The 24,942-nt window shown below is 39.9% G+C and overlaps 3 protein-coding genes across 11 annotated transcripts in view; 2 read left to right on the plus strand and 1 right to left on the minus strand.

Annotated features, from left to right (window-relative positions):
• The first annotated feature begins 551 nt into the window (after nt 1-551).
• On the plus strand, nt 552-7,494 carry LOC115044290 (ATP-dependent RNA helicase DDX19B). Of its 3 annotated transcripts, none has more exons than XM_029503280.1 (12): nt 552-732; nt 1,145-1,188; nt 1,325-1,383; nt 1,544-1,679; nt 2,922-3,014; nt 3,194-3,296; nt 3,526-3,640; nt 3,774-3,951; nt 4,058-4,295; nt 4,412-4,574; nt 4,902-5,093; nt 5,285-7,494. In XM_029503280.1, exons 1-12 carry the CDS (start codon nt 676-678, stop codon nt 5,344-5,346), a joined length of 1,440 nt encoding a protein of 479 aa, XP_029359140.1. In that variant the 5' UTR covers nt 552-675; the 3' UTR covers nt 5,347-7,494. The 3 variants fall into 3 exon arrangements, with proteins under 3 accessions (XP_029359140.1, XP_029359139.1, XP_029359141.1); XM_029503279.1 differs by having other exon boundaries at nt 1,145-1,184; nt 1,294-1,383; XM_029503281.1 differs by lacking the exon at nt 2,922-3,014.
• An 83-nt stretch (nt 7,495-7,577) lies between these two features.
• Nucleotides 7,578-19,683, minus strand: pusl1 (pseudouridine synthase like 1). 3 transcript variants are annotated; one of them, XM_029503282.1, is made up of 9 exons: nt 19,277-19,683; nt 18,029-18,126; nt 17,877-17,937; nt 15,882-16,069; nt 12,989-13,138; nt 10,830-11,000; nt 8,190-8,244; nt 7,823-7,985; nt 7,578-7,717 (listed from the first exon to the last, which is right to left on the minus strand). In XM_029503282.1, the coding sequence occupies exons 2-9, from the start codon at nt 18,082-18,084 to the stop codon at nt 7,656-7,658; spliced, it is 906 nt and encodes a 301-aa protein (XP_029359142.1). In that variant the 5' UTR covers nt 18,085-18,126; nt 19,277-19,683; the 3' UTR covers nt 7,578-7,655. The 3 variants fall into 3 exon arrangements, with proteins under 3 accessions (XP_029359142.1, XP_029359145.1, XP_029359144.1); XM_029503285.1 differs by lacking the exon at nt 10,830-11,000; XM_029503284.1 differs by lacking the exons at nt 17,877-17,937; nt 18,029-18,126; nt 19,277-19,683 and adding an exon at nt 16,259-16,317.
• Nucleotides 19,456-24,942, plus strand: part of LOC115044288 (arf-GAP with coiled-coil, ANK repeat and PH domain-containing protein 3-like) — a 48,716-nt gene continuing 43,229 nt past the window's right edge. For 4 of the 5 annotated variants that reach the window (XR_003840777.1, XR_003840776.1, XM_029503277.1 and 1 more), the window contains exon 1: nt 19,456-19,698. Coding sequence is in view for 3 of the 5 variants with exons in the window: in XM_029503277.1 (XP_029359137.1) it covers nt 19,652-19,698 (47 nt within the window). In the remaining 2 variants the exon portion in view is untranslated. The remainder of the gene's footprint in view (nt 19,699-24,942) is intronic. The other variant, XM_029503278.1, reaches the window with a different exon arrangement.

Raw genomic sequence — 24,942 nt, forward strand, 5'->3', positions numbered from 1 at the left:
AATGGACTGTGTGGGCCAATGGAAAAAAAAGATATAAGTGATATCATTAATATAGGGCCATCAGCCAAACAGGTTAAAGTCCAGGCAAATTGCCAGTTTAACCAAAATCTTCCTGCTCTTTTTGGGTGCCTGATGTCTTGTCTGGGCTCTTGATAAAAAAAAAAAGAAAGATCTGCAGCATGTTTGATGTCAGGTCTTACGTGTTTGTGGGTGTTCAGATTTTTACTATTCGGGACACAAATGTATTTTTAATCTATGCTAAACGTTTTGGCGCCACCTCCAGGTTCAGGAAATTTGTGTTTCTTAAAATTGGACCTCCAATTTACTGAAATGTAGCATCTCGTTTCATGGAGTTTATGTGTTTGTGTGAACGACGTCTAACGGTTGACACAGATTTTATTATTATTATTATTATTATTATTTTGTTATAGTACTGTAATCATCAGTTGTATCCCAGACAGGCTTCCTGTGAGCAGCCATTAACCTAGGAACACTTCTCTGTTAGCGCTTGTCTTTCTGCCCGGACTCATAAGCTGCTGCACAGTTGCAAAGAATCGTTTTCGGCACGCCATTGTGGAGAAGAGTTACTTCCACATTATAGACAAGGCTGTCTGAGCTAGCTCTCCCAGTTGAGTAATCCCAAGTATAATAAATACAGAAGAAACTGTCTCCACGATGGCCACGGACTCCTGGGCTCAGGCGGTGGACGAGCAAGAGGCGGCGGCGGAATCGGTAAACCCGAACTTACGCAACACGAGCTAACGTGTTGTTAGCCTATGTGGAGGATGCACTGGCCTGTTGTGCTGAAATGTTCACGGAAAAATCACCACTATGTGTTGTTGTTGGCGTTTGTAGTTGCATAACGACAATATTACAATTGAGGTCGTGGTGCGGCTTGTCCCGCTACCGTTTTCTTTTGTGTAAAGACGAAACAAGCTGGTGGCCGGAGCTAAAGAAAGTTAGCCAGAGCTCAGATGGTGCGTGCTCAATGAGTTGCTAGCTTTAGCTTTTAGCCGGCTAACAAATGAAGCAAGTGGCTTCAAAATAGTACAGGCGGGGGTGTTGCTGCCCTGACTTGGCCTCAGTCGGTCCCCTTCATGCTATACCATTAAAGGCACTGACTTTTTGATCTTCCTCGTTACAGATCGGTAACCTTCAAATTAAAGAGAAACCAGAAGAAAATGGTAAGTACATTTTTCTAAATTAAGTGCAAGTTTTAGCTGTGAGAAAACAGTAATCCCAACAATGCTAGATGAATAAATATAGTAACAGATGCCATTTTTAACATTGCAGGTACCGCTGCAAATGCATCAAACTCAAGCAGTGCAGCTGGAAAGTCAGAAGCTGAAGGGGAAAACAAGACAACAGATGAGGACGACAAAGGTGGGAACTTTAATATTCAAATGCCATAAAAGGGAATATTTTGCTGAATTTCAGTGATATTCTGTATTGCTGCCTCTTGAACTGTAACAGATCACCTGTTACAGTCTTTTTTACAGTCTTTTTACAATCTTTTTCTTTTTTTTTCTGTTTCATTTCAAAGAGGACAAAGCGGCACAGTCATTGTTGAACAAGTTAATCCGGAATAATCTTGTCAATAACACAAACCAAGTGGAAGTTCTTCAGAAGGATCCCAACTCTCCACTCTACTCTGTCAAATCCTTTGAGGAGTTGCGACTGTAAGTGCACTATCTATATTCCTGTTTGTCTTCCTTTTCCTACATTTTCACTCATCCGTGCACACCATTAACTAGTTGCCATTAATAGTGTTTATAGCACATGTATGGGCACATGCAGTATTAGTAGGGGTGTCCCAATCTCTGTTGTAAACGGGATGATGATGATGGAAAAGCCATCACAATTGTGATCTTCGAAATCAAATGTGCACTATAGGATGTTGCCACACTCACAATGTCTTTTCCCATAATTGTGTCAAAAGGGAAAACACACTGACACACACCTGTTGAAGTGAGGTGACACATGACGACCTTTAAGATGCATCTCCAACCATGTAAAAGATACCATGTCAACTGCTGATATAGAACAGTGATTCCCAACTTCTGTGCCTTGGCACATAGGTGTGCTGTGGAAGATTATCCAGTCTCACCTGATTGGCACTCTAAGCCTTATCAGCAGTTGTCATGGTATTAGAAAAAGACAAATTAACTGAAGTGAACCCCCTACTGGAATCACTGGTGTGGTAATATTTTGACTTCCCTCAACTCGTACCAACTTTGTTTGTATTCTTGACAAGAAAACTACAGTTTATAAGCTTTCTTATGTGTACGTAGCACACTCTACAGGCAATATGACAAACGTAGCAAGAATAAGAAGTATTCCAGAAGTAGAATTAGAGGTAGACTTAACTCTAGACTCAACTCTTCTGTTGTCATTTAGAGCTTAAACATAACAAATTTCAACTTGCTTTAAAGCAATAACTCACTATAGGGGGATTTCTCAGAGAAAGGAAGTTTGTAATTAGTAAGTTTCCAATTTGCTTCTGAAACAGGCTTTTGTTCAATCATATTGTCAATAAATAGTATTAAATTAAAGAAACTATTTAAGTAAATTCTCGATTTTATTAGTATATAATTTAAAAGGCCTTGGTGTGGTAAATTGCAAAGAACTGATGGACATTATAGTACCTGTTATACCATGCTGACCAAGAATTGAAAAACTGAATGAGTTATCAGGGCATAAAACCAATGATGCTAGATCAGATTAGACTAGACTTTTCTTAAAATAGCATAGCCACCTGTGCTAAGGGGACCATAAAATTGAGCACTTGCAGAATCATGACACCCCTAATGGTTGGGGTCAAAGCTAGGCAAAAGTCTGCTCTGGAGTGTTTGCATATAAGTTAAACACACTTTGCTGAAGTCATGATTTTAAATAATTTTGCCTCTGTCCTCTGTATGTAGTAAACCTCAGCTGCTTCAGGGTGTGTACGGCATGGGTTTCAATCGGCCATCTAAAATCCAGGAGACTGCCTTACCTATGATGCTGGCTGAACCGTGAGTATCTGTTAATGCAAATGTTATAGTGTCTTCTAACAAAGTGCTGGGTCTCTTTACTGAGATTTCTAATTTAGAATAGGTATATTGACATTTGAAATAAATGTATTTGACTTTGCCCCAGTATGACATGGAGGTTGCCACCGCTGTCTCTGATCCTAATTCTTAATTTGCTTCAGTCCACAGAATCTGATTGCTCAGTCGCAGTCAGGAACAGGGAAAACAGCTGCCTTTGTCCTGGCCATGCTTAGCCACGTAGATCCCAACAATAAATATCCGCAGGTTAGTATACACTTGTTGTTCTAGATATATCTAGATATAACAAATCCCAAATATCTCAATTCATGTATGTGACTTGTCACTAGAGTAAGTGCAAGACCCTTCTTGTTAACACTTTTCTCATTTTGAGCAGTCTAATTCTGCCTCCCACAATAATTATTGGATGTTGACAGTTTAACTAAATTACCACTTTATTAATCCCATTAATCTCCCGTATTTTGTTCCTCTGCAGTGCCTGTGTGTGTCACCCACTTATGAACTGGCACTTCAGACTGGTAAGGTCATCGAGCAGATGGGCAAACATTATCCTGAGGTCAAACTGGTCTACGCCATCAGAGGAAATAAATGTAAGACTCCCCTGCTTTATACAATGCTCCATGTGCAGTGTCAAAGATTGAATTGTCCCTCTTGATGGAAACAGACATGCCCCTGAGATTGCATTATGTGCTAATGAGCACTTCTTTTTTGTTCATGTTCCAGTGCAGCGTGGCTGGAAGCTAGAGGAACAAATAGTTATTGGCACGCCTGGTACCATGCTGGACTGGTGTAGTAAGTTCAAGTTTATAGACCCCAAGAAGATCAAGGTGTTTGTGTTGGATGAAGCTGACGTAATGATCGCCACACAGGGTCACCAGGACCAGAGTATTCGCATCCAGAGGTAAGCTGAAATAAAAATAATGTGAAATGTGAAAAAAGTCACAGATGGTTTAGTCACTTAAAACTCTGTAGCTACTGAACTTGAAGTTTTCTGCCCTATCACACAGGATGCTGCCTAAAAGCTGCCAAATGTTGCTGTTCTCAGCCACGTTTGAAGAAACAGTGTGGAACTTTGCCCAGCGCATTGTGCCTGACCCGAACATCATCAAGCTGAAGAGAGAGGAGGAGACGCTGGATACCATCAAACAGTACTTTGTGTTGTGCAACAGTAAAGAAGAAAAGTTCCACGCCCTCTGTAACATCTACGGAGCAATCACCATTGCCCAGGCCATGATCTTCTGCCATGTGAGCTCACATAGAAGTTTAAATTTACACACTGATTTTGTGTGTAAATCGCTTACCATTTCCACAAGTACCTAGCTGGCCGATGATTAGCTACAGGTAATGTCTCTGTGATCCAGACAAGGAAGACTGCAGGCTGGTTGGCAGGGGAGCTGTCCAGAGAAGGCCATCAAGTTGCACTGCTCAGTGGAGAGATGCAGGTGGAGCAGAGGGCTGCTGTCATTGAACGCTTCAGAGATGGCAAGGAGAAAGTCCTGGTCACTACAAATGTCTGTGCCCGAGGTAAGCTCTCTATTTGCCCAGAATGGGAAGAGCGAACCACTTATAATAACTTATTTCACTGAGAGATGTACATTGTCCATATTTGATAACAGCTTTGCATCAAAATCTTCACTAGTCACAAATATCATACAGGTTATGTAGCACAGAGAAAACATGGATTTGGAAATAAGATATGGAAAAACAGAGAGAAAATGTTAGGGTGCAAGAAAAGTACAAGTTAGTATCCAGAAAACTCCTTGAATATAGTATTGTTAACTGAATGCAGGATTGAATTGTGTGATTTATAATTAGTCTACATAGCTATCTCTTGTACTGTCTTTTATTCAGGTATTGATGTTGAGCAAGTTTCCGTGGTGATCAACTTTGACTTACCAGTGGACAAAGATGGTAACCCCGATAATGAAACATACTTGCACAGGATTGGCCGCACAGGTCGATTTGGCAAAAGGGGACTGGCCATCAACATGGTGGACAGCAAAATGAGCATGAACATCCTCAATAGGATCCAAGAGCACTTCAGTAAGTCTGACAGCAGTCACACACACTTGTTGTGTGTGTGACTAACAAGCTCAAGCTGATGGGGGGAATTTGCTGTCTTCTGTGGCATGTGGTGTTTGTCTCAAAAATACTTTTTTGTGAGGGCATGTCTTAATCATATGTAAATACATCTACACAAAGCCTTCATCTTCTGCGCTTTTTTCCCTCTACAGATAAAAAAATAGAGAAACTAGACACTGACGATCTGGATGAAATTGAGAAAATTGCCAGCTAAAGAAAAAGAGTGTGATCGCATGACGGACACCGACCTGACCTCCCTTCCCCTCTTCGCTCTCTAAGGACTGTACGCGCCTACAGTGTTTTATGCTTTTATTTTTATTTTTTTTTTAGCTGTCAGAGGAAAGAGAAAACCACAACCACATCATATGTTTACACGTGGATATGTCTCCTCTCAGACGGGAGTTTGTAAGTCTCTGGAACATACCCATTTCACTCTTTGTACTACTTTGAATAAAGTCTATGAGTTTATTGCTGTGTATCGTGATGCTGCAAAGACAGGCATAGTTGACTCTGTACTTAATACACATGGATCAAAAAACACTTTTGTGTTGACTGTAGTAGTGGCATGATACAAGCTATTCTGTCAAAGAGATTCACAAATACCCGATAGAGAAATAACAATTTGTGCCACTTTTTTAATTTTAAAGAACAAAAGTAAAACTGAATGTAACCATATCATATAGACTATTACAGCTTTTACTGTGCTTTTGTTTAATCTACCAAAACCTGTACAAAGGGTGAAGTTGGGTATGTTGATCCAAGTGGTAGTTAAATCATTAAGGTTATGTTATTAAGATGGTGGTGGTTTGGTTTCAAGGGTCTATGCAAACTTATCAACCTGTGATAGCTATTATCAAATAATGTCAGCCTGTATTCACATAACACAAATTAACCCCAAATTAACCTCATTTTTAGCATCAGGGTGTGTAGTCATATGCCAAAAAGGCTGCCTAGAGTGATAATACACTAACTTCAAGTCATGGACATTTTGGTGTTTAACCAGTAAGCAATCGTTAGCCAACCACACATCTTGTACACATTTTATCCATGTCATCTTAAACTATTGGCCATTGCCAGAATAAGGCTTGGCACCACCGCTGAGCATTAATCATTAAGTCTTCTTTTTTTTTTTTTTATCCATCATCTGTCATAAAACCTCATTTTAATTCCAATTGTGGCCATTAAGGTCTGATGTGATCAGTTTTCCTTTGTGTCTCACTGTCCCACACAATCGTTTCAATCAGGGTCTTCAATCAGTTTGACTTAAACTCAGCTACATTCTTCACCCAGACTGTGCTGTTACTAAGGATTGTGAGTTTAAAAATATACGCAATGCCTTCCTCAAGTGCATTATATATACATATGATTTTGTTGTTGATATTCTAAGACATTGGGCTTAATATTCTGACTAACACTTGAAATTTTGATTATATATTGAATTATGGACGTCTTTAGGATGTGTGAATTATCTTCTGAAAACCAAATGCTGAATTGACTTGAGGACCTATGCCAATCAGATTCACTGTGTTGCTCCAACATGGTCACATGGATAGGAAACATGTACTTGTGTACATATTTTAAAATTTTAGGTTAAAGAAATAGTGTGACTGAATTATTGACACTTCTAAGAAGTGCAAAAACATTCCTCATGAGGTTCAATTTTGACAGACGCAGCACTTCGAATACAATGAGCCTAAATGAGTTAACCTTGGGTGACTGGACAAAATAAGGAAACAGTGTGATGCCTGGTGTATCTCATCAATGCACTGGAGCATTAAGGACTGATTGGTCAGTCTGAACCTTCTACAAACCTCATCTGGCTCCCACCGGAACAGAAAAACTGCTTGTGGTAGTCCGGTTTTAATGGACTGTTTACAGACAACTTGCTGAAAATCACTCAACTCAAAGAGCAGATACAGCCAAATTAGAAGCAATTGAGTTTGCTGAAAGTCCACGAGGATGGTCTGAAGACTTTTGGCTTATTAGGCAGTGTATGCAGTTTTATTTGGACATTTGGATGTATACATTTTCAGCGAGAGTGTGTGTGTGCACTTTGTTGATCCATAATCTAGAACCACTATAAGAGCCATGGACACCCAAAGCAGTTTTGCCTATAGAACTTAATACTCTTCTCCACCTGTTGTATACCTTGTATGATAATTGTGAGAATCTAAAAAACCCAGTTAATACATGTATACATATGAGTAATACTGCCTAGCCAGGCTTCAAGCAAGTTGTTGTACCTGAAGGTAACGTGTAGACAAAGGTAGGTTCAAGGTGTATGGTATTCTGTAGCTGAGCTGCGTTCATGGACAAAGTTATGTATTCTAAATATGTTGAATTAAAAGAACATATAGATGTCCATCTGTTTGTAGTCTAGCGCTTCTTTGTGGAAATGTACTCAGGGTGCCCTGCCTCGTTCTATTCAGTAAAAATATTGACCCATATATACAGAATCTTTATTACAATCATTATACACAGTAATATGGACTACATTCATGTGAATGAATTGTTCAAGTAGAATTAATCCTCTGAGTCTCCAGTCGAGGGATGTTGTGCCTCTGGTGTCTGAAAGGGCTGCAGGTCTAAGGAGAGAGATAAGTCTGTTGTCATATATGATGCACAGTTAAACAGTGTTGGTATTGTTTTTGATGTTTGAGATTTAGCCAGTGGCTTTCAAGCCTCCTCACCTGTGTCTTTGTAGTCCACCTTGGTGAGGAAGAGGCCACGGGCAGGAGCAACCAGGCCCTGTGGGTAGGCCAGAGAGTCCTGAGCCTCCAGTAGGTCCTTCAGTTGGGACACTGACATCCGGCCCTGGCCCACCGCCACCAGGGCTCCTGTCATCCTGCGCACCTGAAGCAGAGGACCAAAGTAAGTACTTTGCACTGAAACACACTATTGTATTCTATATGTCTTATTAAGTATTCATGAGTCATATTCTTCCATTTATCGCCAGCAGATGGCGATACATACGATGAACTGCTCAGACACTGAAGCACATTAGCAGAACTATATTAGCCATTTTAAATAATGTGAGGACATTATATAGGTACCCACCTGTCTGTAGAGGAAAGACCTGCTCCTAAATGTTAGTTCCCATATTGGGATGTGTCTGGAAATGAGACAAAACTGCTGTTAAATATTTAAAATGCTAATATGAAATAAGTATATGCTTAAAGCAGCAGCAGTATTAAAAAAATAAAATCAAAGCATCCAGAAAGTCCACTTGGCGTCACTGACTGAGCATGCCATGCTACAGAAAGGTTAAATATTGCCAAAGGTTTTAGTGTCACTTTGCAACCAAAAACATAAACAGTTTGTCAGATGTATTTTCAATTATTCAAGCACTATGTGAAAGAACGGTTTATTTAAAAATACAATCAAAATATTAAAGCTAATTATCATTTTCAGCTGAAAAAAACAAAAACAAACTCCTGCCTGTTATGCACCTCTTCTTTATCTCTCTTTTGTTACATGTCAATGTGTCCCTCACTATGAGGACAGAGGTGGAGGCTGATGTGACATCCATTCTTATACCAAGGCATCAGATAAGTCTCTTTCTGACTGTCTTCATGCAAAGATTTGGGGAAATGTCACATGCTGAATATGCCACTTCATCTTAGGCACCAACAGGATTATGTCTCGTGCCATTGACGTTGAATTGACATGAATCTGTTTTTGTTTTATTTTTACTGATGTTTGTGGCTTCAGTGTCCCACGCCCCCCCAGGAAATCTGAATTTATATTTTGGACAGAAATAAGTAAACAGAACAATCAGACACAGAGGAAGAATTGGGTCAAATGCAAATTTGACTCAGTGCTTGCTGTCTGATTACATTTGACATGTAAGGAGCATAGAAACAGATTTATAGAGCAGCGCTGTTAGCTTACTGACCCTGGTGGGGGACAATATCTTGTAGATGAGGCTGGAGTGAAGCTGTGTCTCATGATGCAGTCACACATATGCATCTTTATCTGTCTTCTCTGACAAATTTCTTCACATAATGATGGTAATAATACAATATGGGCAAGAATATGTGTCACTAGAAGCTTTATGAATCACACACATTTGGTTTTGATTTGCTCAACAGTTGTGGTGAGAAACTGGATCTGAAGCATAATTTGAAATTTAATGTATGAAACCAAATTCTAAAAAATGGAAACTGAAACAGTTTAAGCCTTTGACAGGGATCCTAAGTGACTGCTGGAAAACTTGACGTCACAATGACTCACTATTTAGTTAGTGCGCTAACTTCGGTGGAAGAAGAGAAAGTAATAGAAATGGAGAAACAAAAAGCGTTAACGTTGGTTTTGCTTTCAACTGCTGCTGAGTTCTATATATAGATAAGTAAAGGTGTAAAGTTTCATATTGCCTCTGTACCAGCTGATGTTGGCTATGACCTGATAACAAGAAAACTTGCATATATAATCCTAAAGGGATCACCAAAACTAGTACAGTTTATTCTGAGAGCCACATGAACACAGATATAGACAGGCACCAGAATTCATAAGTCAATTCAATAGTTGTTGAGCTGTTTCTCTGAAAATCTGAAATTTCCAAAAAGAAGTTTAAATTATAGTTTAAAAGTTAAATTTAAAGTTAAATTATAATTTAAAAATAGTTTAAATTTGAAATTAAAAAGGAGAAGGATGTTTAGTGTTTTAAGATTACAATAAAGTGTGAGGCACAAACATATTGGACAAGGAGGAAGAGTGTGAGAACGTCATTCTGACACCACTGTACTTGTACAGTATCACAAAGAATATGACCAAATTATTCTACAAAGAATTCTTACATGTATTTATTACTTACGTTTAATTATTAATGCTGATTAAATTTACATTAAGCCCCAACCAGAAGTGAACTCCCTGTTTTAGGATAAAAAATTTAGTCCAACCTTTGGTTTTTCAATTATTCACTCCTTGGTTTCTTCTTGTTTTATCATCGTTACTTAGAATAGTGACCCTCATGAAAAAGTTAATATGTAGGCCAACTCGCTGCGAATTAAGATAGCCGAGTCTGATCATTCATGAGAACTCTGTTGAAAAATAAAAAAAAGGGAAACCATTTTCATCAGTTGAAAATGTAACCATGGACACTTTAGTCTAAGTACAGTTTATAGCACATTAAAACATACGCTCACATCATACTACAGTAGATGTGCAGGAGTCCTCTGACTAGGTGACATTTAAGTTACCCGCTCCCCCTAACTATGTTACTATGTTAACATATTTTCAAATAATTATTGGCCATGAAAGTGGTATCTGGGATGCAGAGTAACTTCTGAACCTGTGTAATCTCACAAAGCACTCAAGGCCCCCTCCCTCTCACACCCACCCTACATCCATCTCTGCTGCAGATTATAGCGGATCTTGTCTGAAGTGACCGTGTATGAACCTGCAATCACCCACAGTCAAGAATTCATAAAAACAAAAAAGCTTCTACCTGTATGATCTACCGTGTCACATCTAGATGGGTTTACTTGTTGGACAGTATTTATCAGCATTATCAAACAATAAGGCAATACTTCCTGCAGCACACCCTTTATTTCCTTATTTAAAAAAGCAAGATTTATAATTTTACAAAACAAACAACAAGTTCTTCTGGCCAAGACTATATTCAGAGAAGGTTAAATTTGAGTGTGTTTGACCTGTGATTCACATTTGAAAAGGCATGCCAGGGTTGTTAACGCCCACCTGTGGAAGTGCTCCTGTGTGAAAGAACTTCCTGGCTGGATATTGGCCACATCCAGTGTCTTGACGGGGTTTTTAAAGGCCATTTCTGAGCTGACTGCTCTGAAGCTGCTAAAGTCATGAGTCCCAACCAGCAGTGCTGCGGCCTCACGCATGGCTCCCGTATCCAACTCCCTGGGTGTAAAGAAGAGTTTTGTTTTTTGTTTTTTTTAAATAAGTGATCACAGGAAACAATAATCTACGCGCAACAAACTTTTAACATAAGTTAATTGCAAATCGACCAGTGAGTGACCTGCAGCTGCAGGGTGATGTAAGGTTTCAGGTCCCTGTGTCTCTGCTTTCAAAATTATTTATGCAATATGAAATTCTGTGGCAGAAAGTCTCATTTAATCAGAGAGTGGGCCAAGTGCTCTGACAGGCAGAGAGACAGACATAGTGAGCAAGAAACTGGATGAGTGTGCTGAGTGACTCCCTGATTAAAATCTTACTGCACTGATTTAAAATCCTGAAGAGAGTTCCCCACAAATGAAGATGTGATTGTGTGCTATAAAAAATAACTTAACAGCTTGTCTATTCTTACATCAATTCTTCGATAAGTTTTTGTTGGCTTCATGTTGGAAACGATTATTGATAAGTTGACCAATTATGAAAAAAAAATCAGAAAAATTGAAATTCTCAATTGATAGTAATCAATTAGCAAATGAAGATGCTAATAACATTTAAGAATTTCTCAAGTGTGAGCATTTGCTGCTTATCTGCTTATTTTATTGCTTATCAGCTATATGTTTTGGTGGGTTTTCAAAAATTTGTGATGCAAAACAGACATCACTAAAAATCTTATTTGAATAAATATATGGTGTGATTTTTTTATTTTTTTTTTTTTTGGAGGGGGGACATAATTCTGCAAGATAGGACAATTTTACAGACATGACTGGCAAGATGAGTAACATTTTGCACTGGTATGATACCTAAAACAACAGCAGGTCCTGATTATAATGACAGAAAATGTAACAATGTTACATTGTTGCTGGATTTTTTTAGGGGTTAGTTATACTTTTTCGTCACCTGGTGTTCCTCTGTTTCAGGAAGTGTGTATATTTCTGTTGGGAAAGTTGATTATATAATACTAGGGTTTATATAAAAAAAGAAAAAAGTGGAAAGATTGTTTAGATCCTGCAAATATTCTTTTAATAATTAAAAAATTAAGCTGAAATTTGGATTTTAAAGCCCTCTTGAAAGACATGAAGCCATGTATGACCTCTGGGGTTTCATAGTTGATATTTGCACATATTTTCAGAGTTAAACTAAACATCGGAGATTAATATTTTTTGCAGTGGAAAAAACTGAGGGGGTGTGATGACGCGGGAAAGGCAGATCAAAGAGAGAACGGAGCGACGCTGGTGAGCCAGAGATGCTTAGGGGTGGAAGGATGAGACGGATGCTGAAAATGAGAGAGGGATAAAGAAGCCAAGATACCAGAGAGGAAAAGAGGGAGAGAGGAATGAGGGAGGGAGGGGGCCGTTGGGAGAGGGAAAGAGAGTGTCTAAAAAAAAAAAAAAACCCAAACCAACACACACATACACAGACAGTCAGGGTAATGTGCGTGGGTGTTGTTCTGCATGTGTATAAGCCCGCAGCTTATCTTGTCCTACTTTTCCCCAAAAAGTGGAGAAGGGGAGACCAAAGCTCATGCGTACTCTCAAAAATATGTTTCTTCGCAGTCCCTCTGGTCCAGCCGCAGTTTAAAGAACATTGTCCGCGCTGTTAACCCCTTTCTCTTTCCCCCTTTTTATACTCTGTCCAACATCATCCAATTCTCCTTTCTATCTCTCCTTTCCCTTTGTTTGCTTTTGGGATGTCGACTCAGATAAAGTACTTAGTTTGACTTGCCCCAATTTGCAGTTCCGACATGGCATGTGTGGATTATTCATATGTTCAACGTCCCATTGTTTCTGCAAGGTTTGGAATGAGCTCACTGGGGGTATGTCCAGTTGAATGTGTGTGTGGGTATGCAAAAGAACCCATGTGACTGAGATTGATTTGTATTTTTTAGGATTTTTTCCATTTTTTAAACGTCTGATGACACATTGAGGGAGAATCCTCATTGGAAGGTCAGGATGAACAGGCAGATCAAAGAGGAAAGAGAGGAGCCTATAACTCACGTGTTCCAGAGGCTCCAGCACAGATTGTTTTCTGTGAGGGGAAGCAGAGAGTAGTGAGGGATTCCTAAGGCTATTCGGTAGATGTAGGTCCTAGACTCAGCACTAAAACGGGCATGGAAGGTGTTAGGAACACGGTGGGCATGTGTGATCCTGGAAAAGAGAGAGAACGGTAATGAGCAGAAATTTCTAATTCATAAAATTCATGAATACAACATGCAGCACAAAGAGCCCTGCTCCTTTATTGTGGTGTGGAAAAAATACTTAAAAAGCATTTCTAACTATATCTAAGATATTCACAGAAATACTCAACAAACCATGTTTCAGATAAAATAAGGTTTCTGGACATGGTTAGCATTCATAATTACATACTGCCAACAAGAAAAAAGTCACTGTCCAAAATCCCCCCCAATTTTTTCTTTTTACACGAAGCCACACCCATTGTGAATAGCTAATATGGCTGCTAGGGGGCCCTGAGGATCCAAACACTTATGGCGACACAGTTGGCATCAAATAAGCAGCCAAAGCTCTTTTCATATGATTCCAGCAGGAGTATCACTGACAGTGGACATTTCCTGTTGACTGTGTACTCAGAGGGAACCATAAAATGACTGCAAGACACAAATGTTCTTCCTTTTTTTTTTTAAATTTAATCAAGCAGTGAGGATGGATTCCTGAGTCTGGAGGAATTCTTACAGTAAACATAAGAACATCCCTAGCATTTCTGATCTTCTTTTTGTCTTTTTGTGGTCTCAAGCTCTTGTGATAATGAGTCTAAGTGAATGAGGGAACATTAAAATTCAAACATCAAATCTGTAAATCTGACAGTCGACATAGAAATATGGAATTCTATTATTTCAAATGAGCCACGTTAAGGCAACCCTGCTGTGCTACACATTCTCACTTTCTTTTATTAAGATTAAATAAAATGTAGGCAAATTAAAATAATCTGTTCTCAACAAACTGTTTTATGGCACAATCACACTCAGCAAAGAGATTATGAAAAAAGAGAGAAAGTCAATTGTGAATTCCCAATAACAATTAAAAATGTCCCTTGGTAAAGGGGTTGGTTGAATAATCTCCATACATGCAAGTAAGAAAGAAGGCTATAATGGTTATTGTGTAGTTTTTCTTTTGTATCTGTGGTACAACATGTTCAGCAGGAGAGGTATGTAATGTACAGTTGGGAGTGGGAATCCTCAATGTGTACATCTGTGAAGTGAGAAAACAAAGAGCGTTAACCAGCTGTGCGACTCTGATTGTCACTGCACAGAGCACACGAGCACCCCATTGTGTGCATGTGCCTGGTCAGAGGATGCAGTCATGCATGTGTGTTTTGTGGATTAGAGAAAGTGGGAGAAGATGAATGTAATAGATGTGTAAGTGTACTGGAGGTTGTGGAACTATGAGAACAATGCAGATCAAATTCACACATGTACATATATGTGCAGTCTAGTAGAGCACGTGTGTGCAGAGCGAGAGAAACTAGGTTAAGTTTTCAGGGGAGGAGATTGGCTGTGACACGTGGCAGAGGAAGCCTTTGCGTTTGCTTCCAGAGCGTTCTACAATATGAAGTGACAGCCTTTTCTTGGCCCCCAGACCACACACAACTCACACAGACACACGTGCCTTTGTCTGGCATATGCATATATAAAATTTTCATAAGGAGCGTACAAAGCGTGGCCTCACTCATTTGGCATTTTGAAATAAGGACTTTGGTGTAGCATCATTTCTGCTACTAAGTAGTTAAACCATTCATTTAAGGCTAAATGAAGGCCATTTTCACAGAAAGACGAGTAAAGAGCTTGAGTAGAATTTTACTTGTATGTCAAAATACAGTGTACACACTTACTTTGCCTCTCTATTTCAGGAGGACAAGAACCAAAATCCAACAAGCCAAGCTTGATTTGGTTTCATTCAAGTAAAAAATTAAAAAGTAGTTTTTTGAAGTTATCCATTTTTTGTCAGTTATGGAGAGCATGGAGAGTATATCTTGACACCATATGAAAACAAAAAGCATCAGTGGTTTCACATACTAATCACGATGGGACTTTCAATTTAGCTATATTAGAACAGAGAGCAGATGCTGCAGATCAAAAAGCAGAGCAGGGATCATCCTTTCTAGCCTTCTCTCTGCAGGTTTAGGGATTAGTGCGATGTTGGAAGCTTGCCTTACCTACCTCTCGTTTCTCACTGACTCTTTTTATCCCTCAATAAATCGTACGTCAATCTTGAGTCTTTGTCCAGCCTCACACAAAAAAGCAGTTTAAATATGACAAAGTATCACATCAGCTCAAACCAAAATAGTCATTTGTAAGGAAGTGACTGGGGTTTTAAATAATGCAAAGATGTATGCAGAATAAATGTAAAAAAAAGGGGGGGGACCCCACTGTCAAACGGAGAAATTGAATTGAAACATTCACATTAAGTGCCGTTTTAAAATTACATTTTCCTCTAAAGCTTCAAGAAGATACATTTTGACATTAAATCAAATCCATCCCACCAAACTAAAAGAGAAGAAAATCTCATATTTTCAGAGAGCATGTGTAAATCTTATCATAGCACGTGATACAGTGAGGATACAAGAATGAAATTTGAAGTCCGTCCAATTTTCATTGAGCCAAGAAGTGGGAACAGGTCTTTCTCTTCAGCATCATTCATCCACTTGTACATATTGTATGATGTCATTAGCTTGCCCATAAGAGTGCTTTAAGCCTGTGCAGGATAGGTAGTGTCCAATACTTGTGTAAGACAAATGTCTGAATCTCTGTATACATGAGAAAAAGTTCTGGATATAAATATTAAAATGTTTTCAGATCAGTATAATACCGTTATAGCTCTGCAATGAAATTTGTTTATCACTACTGCTGAACCTGAGTGATGAGTTCCATCTCACCTGATTTGTTCACTTCTTAGGTGGAAATTCAGGGCCTCAACAAGAGTTTGCTCAGTAAATGGCGGCTTGTTGTTTTTTCGTTGCAGGTCAAAGTGGGCGGAGTTAGAGAGAGCGTGGACCCCTGTGTCTGTCCTGCTGGAGACTGACAGAGAGACTGGGTTGACGGGCTTCAACCTCATTATTGCCTCCTGCCCAGAAGCAAAAAGAATATTAGAAAGGTAGAAAGCTGCAGGGTTTTATATGATAAAAAGATAAAGTCACAAATTAACTTAACTGGCTTCATGAGGCAGAGACCTGATTTGTGTTTAATTTACAGGTATTTTATTGTACAGGTATTATAGTTGTCATGTGTCATGGGAGTGTTCTCTTTCTCTCACTCATTTTCTACCGCTTATCAGTAAGCGTCATGGGGGGTGCTGGAGCCAATCCCAGCCCATGCTCCAGGTAAGGGCGGGGTACACCCTGGACAGGTTGCTAGTCCCATCGGTATGCTCCACACAGAAAGGCCCCAAGCCAGAGAATCAAACCCACAATCCTCTTGTTGTGAGGAAAAAGCACTATGCCATCTTGCTGCCTATTGGTGAACAGTAAATAATACCATTAGACTCTGTACTGTCAAGTGTCAGGAACTGCTCAACTAAGTCATGACAAACAGGAGTCCATCATTACTTTAATCTATCAATCCACAAAATGAAATGTTCGGAACGCTAAGATTCACTGCTCCTGCAGAGGACAAGGTCATTAGTTACCCATCTCAGAAATCACAATTTAACAGAAACTCAGAGTAGAGCCTCCATGTATGCATCTCCAATAAAACTGTCTGGGGGAGACAAATAAAAGATGCAATATAAGGAGAATCTCTTCGGGCTAGAAACACCAGAAATGGACATTAGACAAATTTACATTTCACATTATTAGCCCAATTCTGCTGTGTTTTAGTAAGATGCAGAAAAAGGGAACAGATTTTATCTGCATGTATCCACCCCACTGCGAAGCATGGAGGAGTAGGTGTGATTATGTGGGGGTGTTATGCTGGTGATGGTGTTGGCAGTTTATTCAAATTGAAGGCACACTTAACAGCACCGCAGCCATAGCATTCTGCAGCGACATCGCATCCCATATGGCTTAGTGGGTCTTGTTTCCCCACAATAACCAAGATCACACCCCAAGGCTATGAAAGGTGTATTCAACCAAAAAAAGAGAGTGAGGGAGTGCTGCCTCAGATGACCTGGCCTCCGCAATCACTCGACTTAATTCCAAATGAGATGGTTCAGGATGGGCGGAAAGCAAAGGTTGAAATAAAAGCATCCAGCAAGTACTAAATATTTATATGCTAATTGTCAGGTGAGGTACCTGAAAGTTGGTTGAATGTTGTGAGTGGGTGGCCATTTAGAAAAATCTGAAACCCCTTTCTTGGGCCAAAAAGGTTTACCCAGATTTTTAGGTACCACTGAATACATTGTATGCCATTAAGCTGTGCACCCTCCTTCAACATTTTATTCCCAAATTGCTGGGATCAACCCAGAAACGGACAAGTGGTAGAAGATGAATGGATGAATGAAATGCAGACTAGTGAGCTGAAAGACTTCCCATTACCCCTGTAAAGTGTTACACTTCCATTCTTCATGTTTATGCATGAATTAAACAAAACTGTGCTTTATGTCACTGACCACAATTGACACAAAGCCCTATAGGTAGGCTTGGTAAATAAAGTGGACACTGTAAATATCTATAATGGTAATAGCCACAGCCTGGCTCTCCTCATACAATTATTAATATAACTTTATATGTAGAGTGTTAACATATTATCACCTTATGATACCACGGTTTTCTTGTGTACATCACTAACCAGGCTAATGAAACAACTTTCCAGTCAAGGTCACACATCAACAGGAACTTATCAAATGGTTTGTCCAATGGTACATTTCTGACAGCTTAAACTGCATGGTTTTGAAAACAATGGGCACTGCAGGATTAGAGTGAAAGAAATCTTACCTCCAAGTGATCCTGGATCCCCCTTTTCCCCAGCTGATGAGCAGGCACTTTCACTGCACCGCTGTGGACGCAACAGTGATCATATAAAGGTGAATTATCGTTATGACAGGACACATCCAGATGTAAATTACTCGCCCTGTGCTGTGACCTACTTGTATTTTGTTCCAATGTATTGAAAAAATATGAGGTACCGTGCCCACGTGTGCATGTTCTCTGCAAATGTCTGTGACACTCTTCGATCATGTTACAGCTAAAATAGTAAAAAAAAAAAAAAAAAAAAAAAAGAGAAAGATTTTTCTTTAGGGGAAGACTCGTTTTATGTGAAGGTCGACTTTCCCAAAGCTTTGCTGAAGCCTTCGTGTGTTAGGGGATGAACATAAGCACAGAGACAGCACGACCCACACTTCCGGGTAGGCTCACAGTTGTATTTGTAGTCCGGAAGTAGGTCAGATATCCCTCCAGCAGCCCCTCCGTCACGCTTTCTAAAGCGAAGATTAGTGGATTGTGCTTCGTCTTATTTTACTCCTATCTCCATAAAACAACCTACACAAACCCAGCGTGACAGTAAAGACAATGATAATGAGCAGCAGACACACGCACGTCCTTCATGCTCATTTTTGACAACTTCTCGGACCACAGGCTGATCGTGTTTCCTGGTTTGTGCCTTTATGTATGAGATCATACACACCACACACGGACTGCATGGCAGCCCTCAGTGTTTATATAATGCATAGTTTTCGGCGCAATGACAAACTGTCGGTCCCTTTTTGTTTACGTCATAATGTCGTAATCCACGACTGACCAGTCGCAAAACCATCTGCTCTTAGAAATCATTGAAGCCAGAGCGCATAATGTAGTGGAGATGGGTCAGCTATGGGTGAGCTAAAAGCGCTAACCTAAAGCAACAAACCGGTTACAATTCAACGTACAGAGTTACAGCTGATATCAGTTTTGCTCTGTAAAAAATATACATATATATTTTTTTCACTTCATTAATGAAAGCTCCAATAACACTAAATGTATTATATAATAATATGAAAATAAGGTTTAAAGATTCAAGTTACATCTACAGGTATTATTAAACGATTTCGAGACTCTTTAGAATTCTAAAGTTCAAAGTTTATTTCTGACATTGATATTGGGCCACTGGCCTTAACGCATATTTGGAGTTTAACATTTGTTCTATGCATTTTACTTCGATAATATATTTAGTTTTAGTTTCTTTAGCCCAAGCCTTAGAGTGTTCTGTGTTTGACCTGGCTGGTGTAAATTTCCCCTTAGAGATAGTACATTTTAAATTGAAGCTGATTGTCACATTCATCCTTAATGAACCAAGAAGCTCTAAGTTCGCCTTCTTGATTATTATATGTTCATACTTTAAGAGGCCATTTTATCCCTACCTCAGGCTGCTGAGCTACATTCATGAAATCAACTTAAGAAACCAAAAAGCGTGCTTGTGGATCATCCCTCCCACGATTCTCGGAGTCCCTCCAGCTGTGCTGAGGCTCTAACCAGCCGGCTCTCTGCTCTGCTCTCCCCTCCTCCTGCCTTTACGCTGCAGCTACGCCTCTCGCCTGTGTGGACGGCCGCGGCAGCAGTGTTGTAGTAATCTGCCCGCCGCGCTCTTCAGCTCGCATTTTGTGTCACAGAGCCACCAGGAGAAGAGGAAGGGGGGGACGCCAGTCAGCACCATACCCGAAAAGGCTCAAGCTGCATCCCGCTGCGGGCGATGACATTGGCGGACTGAAGTGGGAATACACGAGAAAACACAAAAAATGACGGTGGACTTTGAAGAATGTATAAAGGATTCACCCCGATTCAGGTGAGGGTGCGCCTCTCGGGCACATCACAGCGGTGCGCAAAAATGGCACACCTTCTTTTACGCATGATTTCTTTTAGACGTTGGGTTAAACGCGTCCTCTCACGCAGAATTTATGGTGGCATCAACAGGGTAAATGGTACGAGGTGTGTGTCAGTGTGTGTGTTTTATGTCTGAATCCACTCATGTGCTCAACAGCAGGATGCCGTTTTTTGTCAACTTTTCAATTTTGCTCACATATTCAGATTTATTTCTTAGATTATTAAATTGGAATATTTCGGTTTAAATGGGCATTGGCGATGTGATGCGTTCGTGTGTGCCGATTTTTATTCATTTGTATATTTTTTTATGTGCTGTGTTACATTAGCTCTTCTCATAAGACAGTCGTTATCGCACATGGTGAGGATCCATTTTGGTTGAGTAGAAATTAGTGATTTTTAGTTTTCCTGTCATGCTGCAATTAACTCTCTAGTCAGGATGCCTCCTACATGTGGCCCCTTTATAAAGCGAAGAGCTGTCTTCCTGTGTGTGAGTGAATGTTGCAGAATGGCATGTAGCTTGGGTGCAGTCTTCTCATGCTCACAGAGGCCCTGCAGTCACCCGGCATGTCTCTCTGTGGCAGCAGACTGGAGAGCAGATGCCCCTGCAGCAGCGGTAGTTGTAGTTGTAGTAATAGTGGCCTGGTTCACAGACAGGGAGCAGGCAGAGGAGTGCACTCACTGGGTCGCTACAGGGATGGAGCTTGCATCCTGGGCACTGATCCAGCTGTTTGGTCCCTCACCTGCCTGCAGCAGATTTGAGGCCACACTCCGGTCCATGTGCCAGTCTGGCTGCAGTCCTGTGAAGGCCAATGGGAGACTTGCAGAGGAGAGTCTAACACCATCCAGGCCTGGGATCCCCTGGGATCCCCTGCCAGTTTTTGTTGGGCAGCAGATCCATGGTCAGTGTGATTAGCCTATATTCTGTTTATAGACAACTTTGGATCTTCCCGTCTTCTCTTCCGTTTCTGTGTCAGCCTCTGTTGTATCTAGTCTGATCTCTGTTTGTCATTATGCCGTTTCACCACACATCTTTCTGGCTGCTTGTTGAATGGTATGTTATCCACAGATTAACTAACTGGCAGACAGTGGAAAACAAGAACGTGGCTGAGTGAGACAGGCATTCAGAAGTGATGAATGGCTCAGAATGAAGGTCACAGGAAGAGACAGAAAAGCAGCACACATTCAGACATTTCCCTTTTTCAGCCAGGTTCACTTTCCCATGATCTTGTGAGGATTGTTATTTGGAAAATTCCACCACTGACAAAGGAAGCTGATGTTTCCCTGGATCAGGTTTACAAGCAGTAGGGAAAATGTGATTGCATAATATGGTGATAATGGTGTTTTTAATATTTTTGATGAGTTAGTTTACCTTCTCTTTTCACATTTATTTCCAATTAAGAGTACACAGCTGTTCAAGATAATCCTGTTCCTCGGAATATAATGATGCAAAATGTACCTGAAAACAAGGCTGGCCTTGCACAGAGGGTAAACTGATGTGGCTAAACCACGTCCTTATAATCAGTGAGGAATGAGAGGAATACAGTAGTAGTGAAGTCATGTCTTGAGGACATTATTGTGTGCCATCAAGGGCAGATGTCTGACCATCCAATGTGATTGTCCTGAAAAGAGGTTTTTCTACAGGTGCGACAACGCCATAAACCCCTTCATACCCCTTTAATGAACACTCATTTTATGAAGTGACAGCAGGTCTGTTGTCAGTGTTGTGTCACTTTTCCAGGTAATTAGTTGAGACAGTTGTTGGCTGTTTTTCCTTGCCACTGTTGCCAAGTGCTTGCTCATCGGGGGATCTGTTGGGTCTCTTTAAATAAATTTATAAAGAGTTTGGTCTAGACCTGCTCTATATGTAAAGTGCCCTGATGTAACTTTGTTATGATTTGGCGCTATACAAATAAATCTGATTTGATTTGATTTGATTTGATTTGAATTTCTCATCAAGCTGGAGTGAGCAGAGCTCTACGTATCTGTGTGTCAAAGAGGGATCCACTCCTGTCTGCTTCCCACACATGATGCTGAAACACACACCCTCTTGCTACAGGTCTTGACTTGTGCCAGTGCTTTGTGTGCATGTGCATGAAAGAATGTTGACGGTACGTCGGGGTATCTTACACATGGCTTTTTGTCCATTCCTCTCCCCAGTTTTTTGTGTTTCCAAAATTCCTTTTTTTACCCACCGCCCTGCTTTTTGTTGAGCAGTCACCTGCTGCTTTCATTCATTTTCTAACAAAGGCTGAGATGACGCTTGTGCACCTGCCTGTAGTTTGTTGGTACTGAAAGGTTGTAACATGATTCCTGTGAGGCTCAGTGCTTTCAGATGTGTTGCAGTGCTTTTTAGTTTTCAGCTTGCCATCAGCTTGTCATTTTGATGGAAGCAGAACCGCGATCAGAAGTTTTCTCCAAGCTCATTATTATGAATAACTAAATCTGTAAATGACTTGAACATAATATTTTCATAACTAATGCTTTGATTACTACGTCAAAGTGCATTACAGTAATTACTTTCCAAACATGTGTAACACATGACTATTTCACTTTTTAAAATGACCTTATACTGATCTGCTGACTCTAAAGGATTCTGCATTACATTACTCTTATATTTATATTTAGTATTTTCATTGACTGTGTTATGACGATGTTAGTATTATTATACATATGTAGGCGTAAGCTGTTGCCTAGCAACAGCTGCTGTAAAGGAGACATATGAGTGCTGGAGAAAAGAGGGCAGTAATTTTAAGAATGGGAGACAAGATTGGCCTTTTGAAAAGACAGTGCCATTATTGTGGATTTCTCATGAAGATAATTTGTTTGTTACATCTCTAAGAATTTTATGACTTCTTCGTCTCTGACGAGGCTGTTATTGTGTCAGTCCATGTGTTTTTTTTTTTGGTTTTGTTTTTTTTGTAAAAGGCGTTTCATGGGAAGTAAAAATAAGAATGAAGCGATCCATAAAACTCAAGATGGATCAAAGTAGTCAAACAGCAGGTCTCGGTGTTACATGTCCAAATCCTCACTTATTGAAAAGATCAAGATTATAGCACATGAATTTAGTCATCAATGTCGCAATAGAAGCGGTTCAAGGAGTTAGAATGAGGTGTTATCTGATGTGCAGGACCAGCTGAACCTGTCGGCTTGTTTCTGTCAGTCTTTTTCGCTCCTCATACTGTATCAGTCTGTCTGCACAGGTCAAGCGAGTGAACCAACAGGATTAAGGAGGTGACAGGAGGAGACAGACAGTTGGAGCAGAGGCACAGCATAGCGTTGTTCTTAATTGTTGCTTATATAAAACAAAACTGCAGGACCTACACAATTCAAAAACCATTGGGCATGTAAACTGGAATAAGACTGAAATCAGACTGGACTCTGTGTAATCGTAATTTCCCCACACAGTTAGACAGAATTGTGTTAGACTAACGCATTCACACCTCCACCTGAAAGTTGCCGAACCTGCACTCCAGTTTACCTAATATTCAAATAATCTGCTCAGGCTTCATGTAGCAACATGTCATACCGACTAAACCAGATGAAGCTAACAATGTCTAGACTTCATAAATAATTGTGGATAGATGTTTAAGTCTCTTAATCTATCTGGTTATGTCTGAGCATCATGGTTGTCCTAATTGAAGTGTCTGGTATCTTTTTTAATCCTGCCGGCTATGACAGTCCTCTGATGTCGCTAAGGTTAAATCCAGAAAGAAGAAAAACAGGTGAGAACTCAAAACTTGTCAGTGTGCTTTTTAATAGAGGCAGCTTGTAAAGGCCATATCCTGTGAGAAATGTAAACTGTGTTGTTCTTACTAAGCACAGTGAACCAAATTCTTCCCCTTCACTTTAACAAGTTATTACTTGTGCTGCGTCAATAAGTCCAATTGATTGTGTTATGTTCCTTATTTAGATTACATGAATCTGCAGCATTGAAGAAGAGATTTCTTGCTTTTAAATAATAATAAATCAATAAAAGAGAGACTACATGCAGGGAAAAGTAACTCTCAGGTTTATATATAGCAAGAGATGAGTAAACCAGATTTGGTAAAAGATTTAAAAGCACCATATAAATAGAGGCTTTCACCTCTCTCAATGCTAGTTTCCTGGATTATTTTAAAAACACAACTCCTTTTATTGGCAGATTAAAGTGCTCTTTGATGCTCTAGATATCTCTGACGCTCTGGTTTCCTTGAACCATTTGGATTTTTACTCTCTGCTTGCGTCTCTTCTAATCCTCCTCACAGACATTATCACTTCGATTCTTGCTGATAATGAATTCTTGTTGGTCAGTCATCTGTAAAATCTGTAAATGTCCACCATGCTGTCTTTCCTTCTCAGAGGAAGGGATGTAGATACCAGGGGGGGATCAGTTGCTTGATGGGCATGGCAGCTACCTAGGCTGATATCTGCCCCAGCTGTTTGCAGTGTGTGCCATCAGACAAAGCACAGTTGTATTACTTGCAGTATTGAGGGAATTCCTCGTGACGACCTTGAAAGTGAGCAGATGATTTCACAGCAGAGAAGAAATTTCATTAACGTGCTGAATAAGATTACCTGTTGCTGGAGATGGCTGACATTGACGTCCTACATGTCTGCTAATTTGATGATGTCTGGAAAGTGTTCTGGGCTGTAGCCACGAAGGTTTAGAGTGCCAGCATTTAACTCTACACCGAACGCCCTTCTCTGGTTGACTGCTATTGAGAAAATGTCTTTCAGAGCTGCAGCGACAATCTGAACTTCACCAGAAATAGATCTTCTCAACAACATCAAGTCCTTGGCAGTGTGTTTAGAGTGCTTCCAGACCACTCACATTAAGTTGCTTATGTCAAGACACCAGTTCCCAACCACTCTTCCTAATGCATCCATGTACACAGGAGATGTGTAACTTCACAGCCAAGTAATTTTTTTAAAGTCACTTTATAGCATTATGTGAAATGCATTGCATTGTATTCAGCGTAAAATACATAAATATATAAGTGGACATACGCTAGTGCTGTCCGCAGTACTGAGCTCACCATCTGAAATTGTGAGCCATGTAATATTGAAATTAGATTTCAAATAAGGCTTAAAACTATTATAGTACTGTATTTCAGTGCTATAAAATCCAGAACGTTATGTAAATATTCAATACTAATTTATTATTTTATTATTTAACTGCTGATTGGACATTTGTGGCCATTCATTTACTTCCTCTAAATGTACTGCA

Source organism: Echeneis naucrates, chromosome 5 (genome assembly GCF_900963305.1).
Source record: "Echeneis naucrates chromosome 5, fEcheNa1.1, whole genome shotgun sequence".
In the NCBI taxonomy this organism is placed as follows: Eukaryota; Metazoa; Chordata; class Actinopteri; order Carangiformes; family Echeneidae; genus Echeneis; species Echeneis naucrates.

What these genes read in the sequence shown, in the direction of transcription:
- LOC115044290 (XM_029503279.1), top strand. Translation starts at nt 676, where the DNA reads ATGGCCACGGACTCCTGGGCTCAGGCGGTGGACGAGCAAGAGGCGGCG. An exon ending in AACAGATGAGGACGACAAAG is followed by an intron (nt 1,384 to 1,543) that starts GTGGGAACTTTA and finishes TTCATTTCAAAG; the next exon opens with AGGACAAAGCGGCACAGTCA. An exon ending in TACAAATGTCTGTGCCCGAG is followed by an intron (nt 4,575 to 4,901) that starts GTAAGCTCTCTA and finishes TCTTTTATTCAG; the next exon opens with GTATTGATGTTGAGCAAGTT.
- pusl1 (XM_029503282.1), bottom strand. Translation starts at nt 18,084, where the DNA reads ATGCACACGTGGGCACGGTACCTCATATTTTTTCAATACATTGGAACA. An exon ending in GGATCCAGGATCACTTGGAG is followed by an intron (nt 16,070 to 17,876) that starts GTAAGATTTCTT and finishes GCTTCTGGGCAG; the next exon opens with GAGGCAATAATGAGGTTGAA. An exon ending in TGCTGGAGCCTCTGGAACAC is followed by an intron (nt 11,001 to 12,988) that starts GTGAGTTATAGG and finishes CTTTACACCCAG; the next exon opens with GGAGTTGGATACGGGAGCCA.